The sequence below is a fragment of the Giraffa tippelskirchi genome, chromosome 7, assembly GCF_054371585.1.
Source record: "Giraffa tippelskirchi isolate mGirTip1 chromosome 7, T2T-mGirTip1v1.2.pri, whole genome shotgun sequence".
Lineage (NCBI taxonomy): Eukaryota > Metazoa > Chordata > Mammalia > Artiodactyla > Giraffidae > Giraffa > Giraffa tippelskirchi.
In genome coordinates, this window is record NC_137281.1 from 75,377,523 (window position 1) to 75,391,157 (window position 13,635).

The 13,635-nt window shown below is 42.4% G+C and overlaps 1 protein-coding gene across 20 annotated transcripts in view; it reads left to right on the plus strand.

Annotated features, from left to right (window-relative positions):
• Window positions 1-13,635, plus strand: part of PDE8B (phosphodiesterase 8B) — a 292,972-nt gene that overhangs the window by 229,645 nt on the left and 49,692 nt on the right. For all 20 annotated transcript variants that reach the window (XR_014058459.1, XM_081505927.1, XM_081505928.1 and 17 more), the window contains 3 exons: window positions 5,981-6,023; window positions 10,005-10,082; window positions 11,136-11,212. Coding sequence is in view for 19 of the 20 variants with exons in the window: in XM_081505927.1 (XP_081362053.1) it covers window positions 5,981-6,023; window positions 10,005-10,082; window positions 11,136-11,212 (198 nt within the window). In the remaining variant the exon portion in view is untranslated. The remainder of the gene's footprint in view (window positions 1-5,980; window positions 6,024-10,004; window positions 10,083-11,135; window positions 11,213-13,635) is intronic.

Consider the following 13,635-nt stretch of genomic DNA (forward strand, 5'->3'; position numbering starts at 1 on the left):
CCCTTCCTTCCCACCCCCAGAGGTAACACTGTTCTGACTTCTGTGACCATAGATTAGTTTTGCTTGTTCCAGAGCTTCATGAAGCGTCTCTTCTTTTGTGTTGGCTTCTTTCATTCATCATTAGTGTTTTGAGATTCACTTATGTTGTACGTGGGCTTCCCAGGTGGCTCAATGGTAAAGAACCCACCTGCTGCCTGCAGTTCAGGAACTACAGGATATGTGGGTTTGATCCCTGGGTCGAGAAGATCCCCTGGAGAAGGAAATGACAACCTGCTCCAGCATTCTGGCCTGGGAAATCCCATGGACAGAGGAGCCTGGCGGGCTACAGTCCAGGAGGTTGCAAAAGAGTCAAGACACATGACTCAGCATGCATGTATGTTGTATGTATCAGTATGGTTTTTTCCTTTTTATTTCTACCACAGTTGATTTCTCTTATTGATAGACTTGTGAGCTGCTTTCCGTTTGGATTCCTTTGAACATTCTTAGACAAGTCCTTTTGTGAATATATGCTCTCATTTACCTTGGGTAGAGCACTCAGAAGGAGAACTGAACACAGAGGAGCTGGGCCACAGGGTAGGCATGCATTTGATTTTATAAGAAACTGCCAGACCTTTTCCATAGTGACTGTACAACTTTATACACCCTCTAGTGTGTAAGAATTGCAGTTGTTCCACACACTTGACAGAATTTCTTTTTAGTTTTAAGCGTTCTGGTGGATGTGCAGAGAAAATACCTTTTTACAGTTTTATTTATTTAGATACTTATTTATTTGGCTGCATTGGGTCTGAGTAGTGGCACACAGGCTCCAGAGCGTGCAGGCTCAGGAATTACAGGATGCAGGCTCTCTAGGTGAGTCATGTGGGCTTCAGTCGGCTGAGTCGCCCTGCAGCATGTGGGATCTTAGTTCCCTGACCGGGGATCAAACTCGCACCCCTGCATTGCAAGGTGGATTCCTAACCACTGCACCACCAGGGAAGTCCTGAGAATCACTGTTAAATGATTATTCTTTAAGAGGAAAACAATCAAATGACCTTGACATGCATGCACACACACATCTAGAACCTGCAGTGTTTTTAAGAGCCAAGCATAATCCAGTGTCTGTACACAGAGCATTTAGCACAAGGACAGCAACACTTGAGGGAACTTTTGAACCTATTGTATGTTAAGTAACTAAAACACTGGAATTACAAATTTTTCCCCCCAAAATAGGCTGTAAGCCTCCAAAGCCTTGCTATTAATAAGAAATTCCAGTTGTGAGCTCTGGCAGGCGTGGCACAGGCCAGGCCAGCAGCATTCACATTGCAGCAGCTTAGTGCTGAGCCTATGAGACGCAGGATATCAGAATTCTTCAGTTCAGTTCAGTCACTCAGTCATGTCTGACTCTTTGTGACCCCATGAATCGCAGCAAGCCAGGCCTCCCTGTCCATCACTAACTCCCGGAGTCTACCCAAACTCATGTCCATTGAGTTGGTAATGCCATCCAGCCATCTCATCCTCTGTCGTCCCCTTCTCCTCCTGGCCCCAATCCTTCCCAGCATCAGGGTCTTTTCTAGTGAGTCAGCTCCTTGCATGAGGTGGCCAAAGTATTGGAGTTTCAGTTTCAACATCAGTCCTTCCAATGAACACCCAGGACTGATCTCCTTTAGGATGGACTGGTTGGATTTTCTTGCAGTCCAAGGGACTCTCAAGAGTCTTCTCCAACACCACAGTTCAAAAGCATCAATTCTTCGGTGCTCAGCTTTCTTCACCATCCAACTCTCACATCCATACATGACTACTGGAAAAACCATAGCCTTGACTAGACGGACCTTTGTTGGCAGAGTAATGTCTCTGTTTTTCAATATGCTATCTAGGTTGGTCATAACCTTCCTTCAAAGGAGTAAGCGTCTTTTAATTTCATGGCTGCAGTCACCATCTGCAGTGATTTTGGAGCCCAAAAAAATAAAGTCTGACACTGTTTGCACTTTTTCCCCATCTATTTCCCATGAGGTGATGGGACCAGATGCCATGATCTTAGTTTTCTGCATTTTGAGCCTTAAGCCAACTTTTTCACTCTCCTCTTTCACTTTCATCAAGAGGCTCTTTAGTTCTTCTTCGCTTTCTGCCATAAGGGTGGTGTCATCTGCATATCTGAGGTTATTGATATTTCTCCCAGCAATCTTGATTCCAGCTTGTGTTTCTTCCAGCCCAGCGTTTCTCATGATGTACTCTGCATATAAGTTAAATAAGCAGGGTGACAATATACAGCCTTGACATAGTCCTTTTTCTATTTGGAACCAGTCTGTTGTTCCATGTCCAGTTCTAACTGTTGCTTCCTGACCTGCATACAGGTTTCTCAAGAGACAAGTCAGATGGTCTGGTATGCCCATCTCTTTCATAATTTTCCACAGTTTATTGTGATCCACACAGTCAAAGGCTTTGGCATAGTCAATAAAACAGAAATAGATGTTTTTCTGAAACTCTGTTTTTCAGTGATCCAGCGGATATTGGCAATTTGATCTCTGGTTCCTCTGCCTTTTCTAAAACCAGCTTGAACATCTGGAAGTTCACGGTTCACGTATTGCTGAAGCCTGGCTTGGAGAATTTTGAGCATTACTTTACTAGCGTGTAAGATGAGTGCAATTGTGCAGTAGTTTAAGCATTCTTTGGCATTGCCTTTCTTTGGGATTGGAACGAAAACTGACCTCTTCCAGTCCTGTGGCCACTGCTGAGTTTTCCAAATTTGCTGGCATATTGAGTGCAGCACTTTCACAGCATCACCTTTGAGGATTTGAAATAGCTCAACTGGAATTCCATCACCTCCACTAGCTTTGTTCGTAGTGATGTTTTCTAAGGCCCACTTGACTTCACATTCCAGGATGTCTGGCTCTAGGTGAGTGATCACACCATCGTGATTATCTGGGTCATGAAGATCCTTTTTGTACAGTTCTTCTGTGTATTCTTGCTACCTCTTCTTAATATCTTCTGCTTCTGTTAGGTCCATACCATTTCTGTCCTTTATCGAGCCCATCTTTGCACAAAATGTTCCCTTGGTATCTCTAATTTTCTTGAAGAGATCTCTAGTCTTTCCCATTCTGTTGCTTTCTTCTATTTCTTTGCACTGATCGCTGAGGAAGGCTTTCTTATCTCTCCTTGCTATTCTTTGGAACTCTATTCTTAGTCATTTATAGATGCACTTCCATTGCAAGAGGGAAAACAAAACACCACACTCTGGAGAGATTGGCTGTCATGTGGCCTTCAAACTAGGATTCTTTGCTTCGCTTTAGCTTGCGCATGACAAAAGCTATCAATAGCAGAGAGTCATGTCTTCTCCAGAGTTACAAAGGAAATTATATTCAAACAGATGCCCTTCACTGAACCAGAGCATTGTGTCCTCAGACCCCAGTTTAACAAGCCTGAACCCCAGGCTGCCCTTCTGGGGCCTAACCATAGAGAGCAACGTGACAAAGAGGAAGCGGCTTTAGACCTAGAGAGAGCCGGGTTTGGACTTGAGATCTGCCAAGTGCTGGCTGCGTGGTTCAGGGAAGTCCCTCAACTTCTCCATCTGTCAGAAGGAATGATGACCCTCCCTCCCTTGCAAGGACGTTGTAATGACCAGGTTGCCGGCGCTGCTAGCACTGTGCAGACATGGAAGAGATGGCTGCTGTAGTCGTGGGAGGAGTGGCCCCTCCTCTCCTCCTGTCCACAGTCCTCAGGCCACGAGCCTCGTCTGACTGCCCACCAGTGAATGCCAACCACACAACTGCTCACTTTCTGTGTTTCCTGTGTGTGCTCAGTCACTTCATTCGTGTCAGACCCTTTGCAACCCCCTGGACTGTAGCCCGCCAGGCCCCTCCGTCCTTGAGATTTCCCAGACAAGATTACTGGAGTAGGTTGTCATTTCCTCCTCCAGGGGATCTTTGCGTCCCAGGGATCGAACCCACGTCTCCTGCATTGCAGGTGGATTCACTACCACTGAGCCACCAGGGAAGCCCATTTTCTCAGTGAGTGACTGAGAATTATGAGGAAATAACTGTAGTGGAAGCATTCATACCAAGTTATAAATGATGGATGGGTTTAGCCTTCCAAGAAGAAAATTGTAATTCTGTAAGATTTTTTCATTCAAGTGAACCCTTGGTTGTAAGAGGTATCTGGGAGAGGCACATGGATTGTGAGTCAGAAGCTTTGATAAAACCCTAGCCCTGCTGAGGTGTGAGGGGCCAGCTGTCGCCAGGCACAGTTCTTACCACAGAGGATTGTGAAGCGAGTCACGACCTGACACAGCTCCACTCGTGAAGCCAGTGATGGTCGGTCAGTTGAGGAGTGTTTCCAGTCTCTCTGCTGTCCACAACGTGGAGCCCGTCATCCTAAAGGCAGGGTTGGCCTGGGCCTCTCTTGGACCTTGGGCTTCATCTAGTTCCATTAAGACTGAACACAAAGCCTGTGTTGACCTCCCAGGAGGTCCACAGTCCAGTCAGCTGGCCTGGGGAGGTCAGTGAAAGACAAGAAAGGGTTTTTGGTGTGTAATCTTGGGAGCCACGGGACTTTGTTCCTTAAGGAAAGGTGGATTGTGATTCAGAGAGAAAAGCTTTCATTTAACGATGACTTGCTTTTGAGCTAAAAAGTTGACTGAGAAAAAGCTGTACTCATTTGGTATATCAAAAATTCATATTGCACTCAGTAGCTTTGAGCAAATGGCCTTTCTTGGTAAAGAAAAAACAAAACAGGGACTTCTCTGGTGCTCCAGTGGCTAAGACTCTGCACTCCCAATGCAAAGGGCCCGGGGTTCTATCCCTGGTTGGGGAATTAGATCCCACATGCTCCGACTAAGACCCAATGAAGCCAGATAAAATTTAAGAAAAACAAGAAAAAAACAGAAGAAATAAAAAGATCCCATAATTATGGGGTAGATGAGTCAGAGCCCTTTGGTCACCCGCAAGACCGAGATCTCACACAGGCTGGCCATGAAACTGTTTCTGTAGTTATATGGAATGAACTGTGCAGAAAAATTCGTACAAAACCCCCTATATTAACACTTCAGTTTTACATGATTATTTTTCAATGGTTCAATCAAGCTGGAACATTTTACCTGTATCTGCTGTATTAATATATGGGACTTCTGGCTGTTACAGCTGATGTTGCTAAGCCATACTGTCTTCCTCCATAAACCGTCCTACACGTTCATCTGTCTTGCTCTTCAGGTTGACTTCCTCCATTCATTCAGTGCCTACAAACGTATGATGGTTTTAGAAACTGGAAATAGGTGGATTTAGCAGCAAAGCAGCCTGATTATAATCATGACAGCTAGACTTGCCCCAGAATCAATGTCTGAGTTATCAACACGAGAAATGCAGAACCCCCCAAAGAAAGCATATTTATTATTTCTACTGTTAGTGACTTCACTCACCATTTGACAGATGTTTACCGAGCATTAGCACAAAAAATTGATACTGAGAAAGAAATAGGTGCTAAACTGAATCTAAAGTTAAGACCTTGTGAAGAAATGTTTAGTAAATTGACTCTGTCTGTAGCTGATGGGTGTTTGAAGAGCTTTTTTGAAAGGTTTTTTTGAATTCTAGGCTTAAATTCAGACTGCTTTTATATTACAGGAAAAATGTACATGTCTGAAATAAAAACAGGGTATATATATGATAGTCTGATAAAAATATTTAATCTTGTTTTAAATTTTTTTTGTCTTTCTGCATTTCTGCAGACTGTCAAAAATGAGAACAGCTGATTGGAGATCTAGATGTCTTGCTTAGCAAGACCATCCCTTGGATGTCTTCCTGTTCTCAGACTCAGGCATTTTATAAGTGTCTGGATGTAATAGAGAATTTGTAGTGTTATCACCTGTGTACATCTTTCATCTGTTCATATTATCTGTGCAACGTCTTCCTTTCTTGAACTCTTCAGAGTTTTTAATGAAATTGGTTGGAAATGTAACTAATACCATATTTTAAATCTCTTTTTCTTGCTTTACCAAACTTCTGAATAACTTTAGATTCTCAAGATTCATCGTGATTCAGGAGACAATTCTCAGACAGGTGAGAATACTGCAATTTCACTCTTACATGGTCGGGTGGGATTTGTGGGCTCAAGTCTGCGAATCAGTCTGAAGAAGCCTGGATTGACAGTCTCACCCCCAGAAGCTTGAATTGCTCATACTTCAGTGCCGATAATGAAAGGTTTGAGAGCCAGGTTAAAAGCAGGATCCTTTAAAAGGCCTTGAATCTTCATTCATGGCAACCTTTTCTCCTGAATGCCTTCCCCATCCTGGCTTCTTTTGCTGTCTAGAAACCGTGGAGAGCAGATAAACTCAAAACAGAGAGTGGCCTGGAGGCCCAGAGAGCACACTGTTGTCACACCACAGTCAGGCTCCCCTTCTCTGCGGCAGTCAGTGACTGCATACGATTAGGAAACGTGAATAGGCCCTCCTGGGACTCGGGAGCAGCCAGTCACCATTTCAGCTGTCCACACCCGCATGTCATACCTTGAGCAAGACTCACTGACTCCTGGTTTCCTCTCCCATGAAAAGAGGGGGCTGAACTAATGACCTCTACATCAGAAAGGTCTGGAATTCTTTGATCATTAGAGGGAAAAATGAGTCTGCCACCAACAATGTACAATTCTCATTCCTGTACAGACAGCACCTTCTCCCCGCTGCTGGGGGCTTCCCAGCCGCATAGGCGTAAAGTTGGGCCCTGGCCTGCTTACGTAGTTCCTTTCCTCCATTCTAGAGTGGACCGTTTTCACCTTCTCAGAAAGATTTCATCTGAGCTGACCTTCAGGTTCTTCATTTGTCAGATGAATTAACAGTGCCCATCTCATTGTGAACATGAGGATTAAAGGACAAAATGTATATAATATCTAGCAGTACCTGGCATTTTTAACTGTTTGGTATCTTTCTCCTCTTCCCTCCACACTGTGTTTCTTTCACAGATGGTTTAGTTTATTTCCTTAACCTAGTGAGAGTATTGTTTTAACTAAGCTACCAGCTAAAAACTGTTACAAGCATTTTCATGTCCTTTATGGTGCCCAGTATTTCCTTGCATATAACAGACACTCAACAAATACAGAACATTGATGATAAACTGGAACCATCCCGTCTTGGAAAGCAGAAGGTCTGCCACTTATTAGCTCTTTGACCTTGAGCTACCCACACAAGTTCTCCAAGTTTAAATTTCCTCATCAGTAAAATGGAGATTGTACTTTGTAGCTTTCAGAACTGTTGTAATGATTATATAATTACTATCGTTAAAATAAATAGTAAAGCACAATGTCTGATGCATGGCAGGTGCTCAGTATATGGTAGCTGATTTTTTTTTTTTTTTGGATTGATGACACTGTATCCTTTTTTGCCATTGAGTATGGCTATTTGAATCGCTCATCCTTCATTTCTCTGTCCTTTTAAATTCAAATTCCATGACATCTGTTGATAGAAGGAATAAATGAATTCTTTGATTTAAATGGCCTTTATTGAAGAAATAATTTCTGCAAACCCTTGGTCTTTTCTGTTGTTAAAGATTTTCTTAATTTTAGCTGAAATGAAGTCTGAAAGAATAAGCATTTCCCATCTTTGAATAATTCAAATGAATGATTTAGAATTCAACCAGCCAGCCTGAGCTATATATAGTCTCTCTGCTGCTAAGTCATTTTAGTCGTGTCCGACTCTGTGCGACCCCATAGACGGCGGCTCACCAGGCTCCCCTGTCCCTGGGATTCTCCAGGCAAGAACACTGGAGTGGGTTTCCATTTCCTTCTCCAATGCATGAAAGTGAAAAGTGAAAGTGAAGTCGCTCAGTGGTGTCCGATTCTTCGCGACCCCATGGACTGCAGCCTACCAGGCTCCTCTGTCCATGGGATTTTCCAGGCAAGAGTACTAGTCTCTCTAGTTTAGCTTTATTTGGAAACTGCACTTTGAGGAACTCTTGTGCTCTTTAATCCTGAATTTAATCTTAAATATTTAATAAGTTGGGTTTAATTTGTTATCTGATAAACAAATGTTAGGGATGTATGTGACTATTAAGTTCCAGAATAAGCTAAAAACCAGTGTCTTGCAAATAACCACTAGTTTCTCAGGTTTGAAAGATGCAATATGATCCCAACAATATCACTTGAAGTAGCACTACCTCTAGATTCCTTATAAAGAAATACTGAAGCTCAAATCCAAGGCCAGGAAAATTATTAAGGCAGGATCTGAAAGAAAAATACACAAAGGGATAGTAAACTATTTCAAGTTAGGTGATTTAAGGCAAGATCCTAAGGCTTTGTTCAGATTAACTTTGTAATACTTCTGCCTTCTACTCTGGGCATCCCATGTAGTGCTAGAGGTAAAGAACCCACCTGCCAGTGCAGGAGACATAAGAGACCTGGGTTTGATCCCTGGGTTGGGAAGATCCCTTAGAGGAGGGCAGGGCAACCCACCCCAGTATTCTTGCCTGGAGAATCCCATGGACAGAGGAGCCTGGTGGGCTACGGTCTATAGGATCACAGAATCGGACACAACTGAAGTGACTTAGCACACACGCACCTTCCACTGTAAGCTATATAAATATAATTCAGATTTAGTTACTACTGATTTAAATTTTAAAAATTGAATCAGATTTTTTAAAGTACTATCTATAGTTGCTGATTTAAACTGGTTAAAATTGAATCAGATATTTAAGAACATTAAATAGTTACAAAGGTGACCTAGAGAAGTATCGAAGACATATTACAAAGTGATAACAAGTAGTGAAATAATATTGTAACATGATCCCATGTGTGCTTGAAAAGTTATACATGCAGATGAACAGATGTGATTCATAATAACAGACAACATGAGCTGTATACTTCCTATGTAGCAGGCACGGGCTGTCCCAAGTGCTATGTATGAATTAACTCGTTTACATCTCACAACAATCTATGAATGAGATGTTATAATCATCCCCATCTTGTGGATACTGAGACACAGAAGGAACATTCCCAAGGTTACACTGCTTTGAGATGGCATAGTGGAGATTGGAATTTCAGCAATTTGGCTCTGGAGCTGGTTCTGTTAATTACTATGTTCTCTTGTACTTTTTTGGTGTCACTAGACAATTCTGTAAAAATCACTACATCTCTTTTTCTCTCTTAAAATATGGTCACTTATTGGTGTCTGAGAAAAAGATTTCCCCTGCTGAAACCTGCACATATGCTCAGTGAGGAAAAATCCTGTGTTATGGTTAAGTTTTCCTCCTTGCTCATGGGTTACTCGTACAAGAAGCAGATGCCCTGAAAATGTGTTTTTCTGAAGTCCCCCTCTGACATGTTCACCCTTTGGTCTGCATTGGTAGCACTGTTTAATTAGATTTCACATTAATGTGACAGCACATTTTGAGTGTTAAATTCAAAGTGTGCAAAGACACAGATTTTTTTAAGTATTTTTTTTTCCATCAGAAAACAGGGATGAAAGTGAAAGTAAATTGTTGGAAATTATTGGGATTATAAAATTGCTTTTGCCTCTCTTCATTCCTGGGATCTGCATCATTTGATGAAAGCATATTCTCAGGAGAACTTAGAAAACCATCTAGAGGTCTGACTTTTCAGAGGGACCTAAAATTGGTCCAAATTGATTTCTCAAATAAATTCAATTCTCTATGGATTTGGCTAGCAGTTTATTTCCTCAGATATCCCCACAGAAGCCTTTCCCATCCTTTGTCCTTCAGGTCAAAAAGAAATCCTCAAAATTCTCCCCAAGGTTTAATGTCTATTTTCAAGAAGATATTTTTTAATGGAACTAAATAACCCTTAATAATAAGCTGCACTACAATGTAATATGGTACTGCAAGAAAAGGACATCTTTTTACAATTAATATTACCGACAATACTGTGTATGCTGAGGATTTAAAGACATAGTGGTTCGCTATTTCTTCAAAAGTATTTTTACAGTGCTTAAAAAGTAACCGTGTTTTCTTTGGAGAATGAGGGAAAAAATATGTGTAAACTTTGCTGTGAATAAGCTGTAAACTAATCACTCTCCACTACTAATCTGAAATCCTTAGAGTCTCATTCATTCAGATACAAGAACAGGAGGAAAGAGTCCATTGATGTGAAATCAATATCATCTCGAGGCAGTGATGGTAAGAAGTTCCTATTTCCTTGACTTTAAAGTGCAGGAAATGACATAGGAATATATTCAAGAATTTGTCAGCATATAAACAAAATCCCACAGAGTAGGATTATGACTAAACTGGCTTTTTTTCCTGTAGGCAGAAAAATTTTAGGCCTTTTTATTCTTTTTTACTTTTTATAGTCTTGGTCTTCTCTATGAATGACTCTATGCTTGTTCCTTTATGTCCTAATGTGCATTAGGACACATAACCACTGGAGCAGCTCAGTTTCGATGGCTGAGTCACTCTTAGCTGCTGTCCTTCAGGTTGCAGTGGGAAATCTGAGCATGAGGGAAGCGGCTGAACTAACAAGGACCAAAGAAATAAGATGGATAATTCATAGAGGAAGGTGGCTAAAGCACACAGCATGCAAGAGATTGGGACCAAAAATGAAATGACAAAAATGGACTGAAACTTTTCCCACTGGGTTGAGGGTGTAGATAGATGGAAAGGATATCCATTTTAGATGGAGAGGATAATGGATGAGGGAATTTCAGCTGGACTAGCTCAGTTTTTATAGATGAGAGCTAGACCCACCATAGGTTCTTGATGTTAAGACCCTGAAGACTCAGAATGAGGGTGGGCTCATTCTCCTGCCTACCCCCACCCTTGTCACGGATCACACCTTCCCTCCTACACTGCAGTTATTTGGTTACATGATCTGTGGCTGAAGACGGAAAGTGATGGGCCTGCCCAAGTTGGGCTTCAGTGACTTAGGGAAGGTGAGTCTTGAAGCATCATTAGCATCAACCCTCTCTGAAATCCCCCTGTGGGCCTGAGACTCATAAAACCTTCCTGTCATCAAAGTTGTAGGCCAGAGCACCCTTTCCAGTCCCTGACAAGTAGTGGCTGACCTCTCAGCATTTTAAGATTAAGAGATGGGTGAATTCATTGCTTTGTGGGGTGCAGTGGAGGACAGTAGTCCTGTGAGAATCAGGCCCCCAGTCCATGAAGGGTTCCTTTGCTGCACTTAAACTCAGCTGAGCCACCAGCAACAGATACAGCTTTCTTGACTTTCTCCAGCACCAAGTCTGCAGAACCGTCGCTACCCATCCATGGCGAGAATCCACTCCATGACTATCGAGGCTCCCATCACAAAGGTGAGTGGCAACTGCGCCCTCTGCTCTGCAGCCAGGGCCACCGAGCCCTCTCTGTATTCGGGAGATAAAGTGATGAATGGCATACTACCAATATCATGGAGTTTATAGTAAAGGAAACATATTAAACAAATAAACACAGAATAAATACATAGTTATAAATTGCAATAGCTGTCATAAAGGAAAACAACAGGTATCTAAGAGGGAAAATTAGGTTAGGGCCCAAGGAGCAACGGCTGCACTTTGCTGGAGCAGCCATGAAGAAATACCCCACGTCCAAGGTAAGAGAAACCCAAGTAAGACGGTAGGTGTTGTGAGAGGGCATCAGAGAGCAGACACACTGAAACTAAAATTACAGAAAACTAGCTAATCTGATCACACGGACCACAGCCTTGTCTATCTCAGTGAAACTAAGCCATGCCGTGTGGGGCCACCCAAGACGGATGGGTCATGGTGGAGAGGTCTGACAGAATGTGGTCCACTGGAGAAGGGCATGGCAAGCCACTTCAGTATTCTTGCCTTGAGAACCCCATGAACAGCATGAAAAGGCAAAAAGATAGGACACTGAAAGATGAAATCCCCAGGTTAGTAAGTGCCCAATAAGCTACTGGAGATCAGTGGAGAAATAACTCCAGAAAGAATGATGGGATGGAGCCAAAGCAAAAACGATACCCAGCTGTGGATGTGACTGGTGATGGAAGCAGAGTCCGATGCTATAAGGAGCAATATTGCATGGGAACCTGGAATGTTAGGTCCATGAATCAAGACAAATTGGAAGTGGTCAAACAGGAGATGGCAAGAGTGAATGTCGACATTCTAGGAATCAGTGAACTAAGATGGACTGGAATGGGTGAATTTAACTCAGATGACCATTATATCTACGACTGTGGGCAAGAATCCCTTAGAAGAAATGGAGTAGCCATCATGGTCAACAAAAGAGTCCAAAAGGCAGTACTTGGATGCAATCTCAAAAACGATAGAATGATCTCTGTTCGTTTCCAAGGCAAACCATTCAATATCACGGTAATCCAAGTCTATGCCCCGACCAGTAACGCCGAAGAAGCTGAAGTTGAACGGTTCTATGAAGACCTACAAGACCTTCTAGAACTAACACCCAAAAAAGATGTCCTTTTCATTGTAGGGGACTGGAATGCAAAAGTAGGAAGTCAGGAAACACCTGGCATAACAGGCAAATTTGGCCTTGGAGTACAGAATGAAGCAGGGCAAAGGCTAATAGAGTTCTGCCAGGAGAATGCACTGGTCATAGCAAACACCCTATTCCAACAACACAAGAGAAGACTCTACACATGGACATCACCAGATGGTCAACATCGAAATCAGATTGATTATATTCTTTGCGGCCAAAGATGGAGAAGCTGTATACAGTCAGCAAAAACAAGACCAGGAGCAGACTGTGGCTCAGATCATGAATTGGTTATTGCCAAATTCAGACTTAAATTGAAGAAAGTAGGGAAAACCACTAGTCCATTCATGTATGACCTAGATCAAATCCCTTATGAGTATACAGTAGAAGTGACAAATAGATTTAAGGGACTAGATCTGATAGACAGAGTGCCTGATGAACTATGGACAGAGGTTTGTGACATTGTACAGGAGACAGGGATCAAGACAATCCCCATGGAAAAGAAATGCAAAAAAGCAAAATGGCTGTCTGAGGAGGCCTTACAGATAGCTGGGAAGAGAAGAGAAGTGAAAAGCAAAGGAGAAAAGGAAAGATATTCCCATCTGAATGCAGAGTTCCAAAGAATAGCAAGGAGAGATAAGACAGCCTTCCTCAGCGATCAATGCAAAGAAATAGAGGAAAACAACAGATTGGAAAAGACTAGAGATCTCTTCAAGAAAATTAGAGATACCAAGGGAACATTTCATGCAAAGATAGGCTCGATAAAGGACAGAAATGGTATGGACCTAACAGAAGCAGAAGATATTAAGAAGAGGTGGCAAGAATACACAGAAGAACTGTACAAAATAGATCTTCATGACCCAGATAATCACTATGGTGTGATCACTCACCTAGAGCCAGACATCCTGGAATGTGAAGTCAAGTGGGCCTTAGAAAGCATCACTACGAACAAAGCTAGTGGAGGTGATGGAATTCCAGTTGAGCTATTTCAAATCCTGAAAGATGATGCTGTGAAAGTGCTGCACTCGATATGCCAGCAAATTTGGAAAACTCAGCAGTGGCCACAGGACTGGAAAAGGTCAGTTTTTGTTCCAATCCCAAAGAAAGGCAATGCCAAAGAATGCTCAAACTACCGCACAATTGCACTCATCTCACATGCTAGTAAAGTAATGCTCAAAATTCTCCAAGCCAGGCTTCAGCAATACGTGAACCATGAACTTCCAGATGTTCAAGCTGGTTTTAGAAAAGGCAGAGGAACCAGAGATCAAATTGCCAATATCTG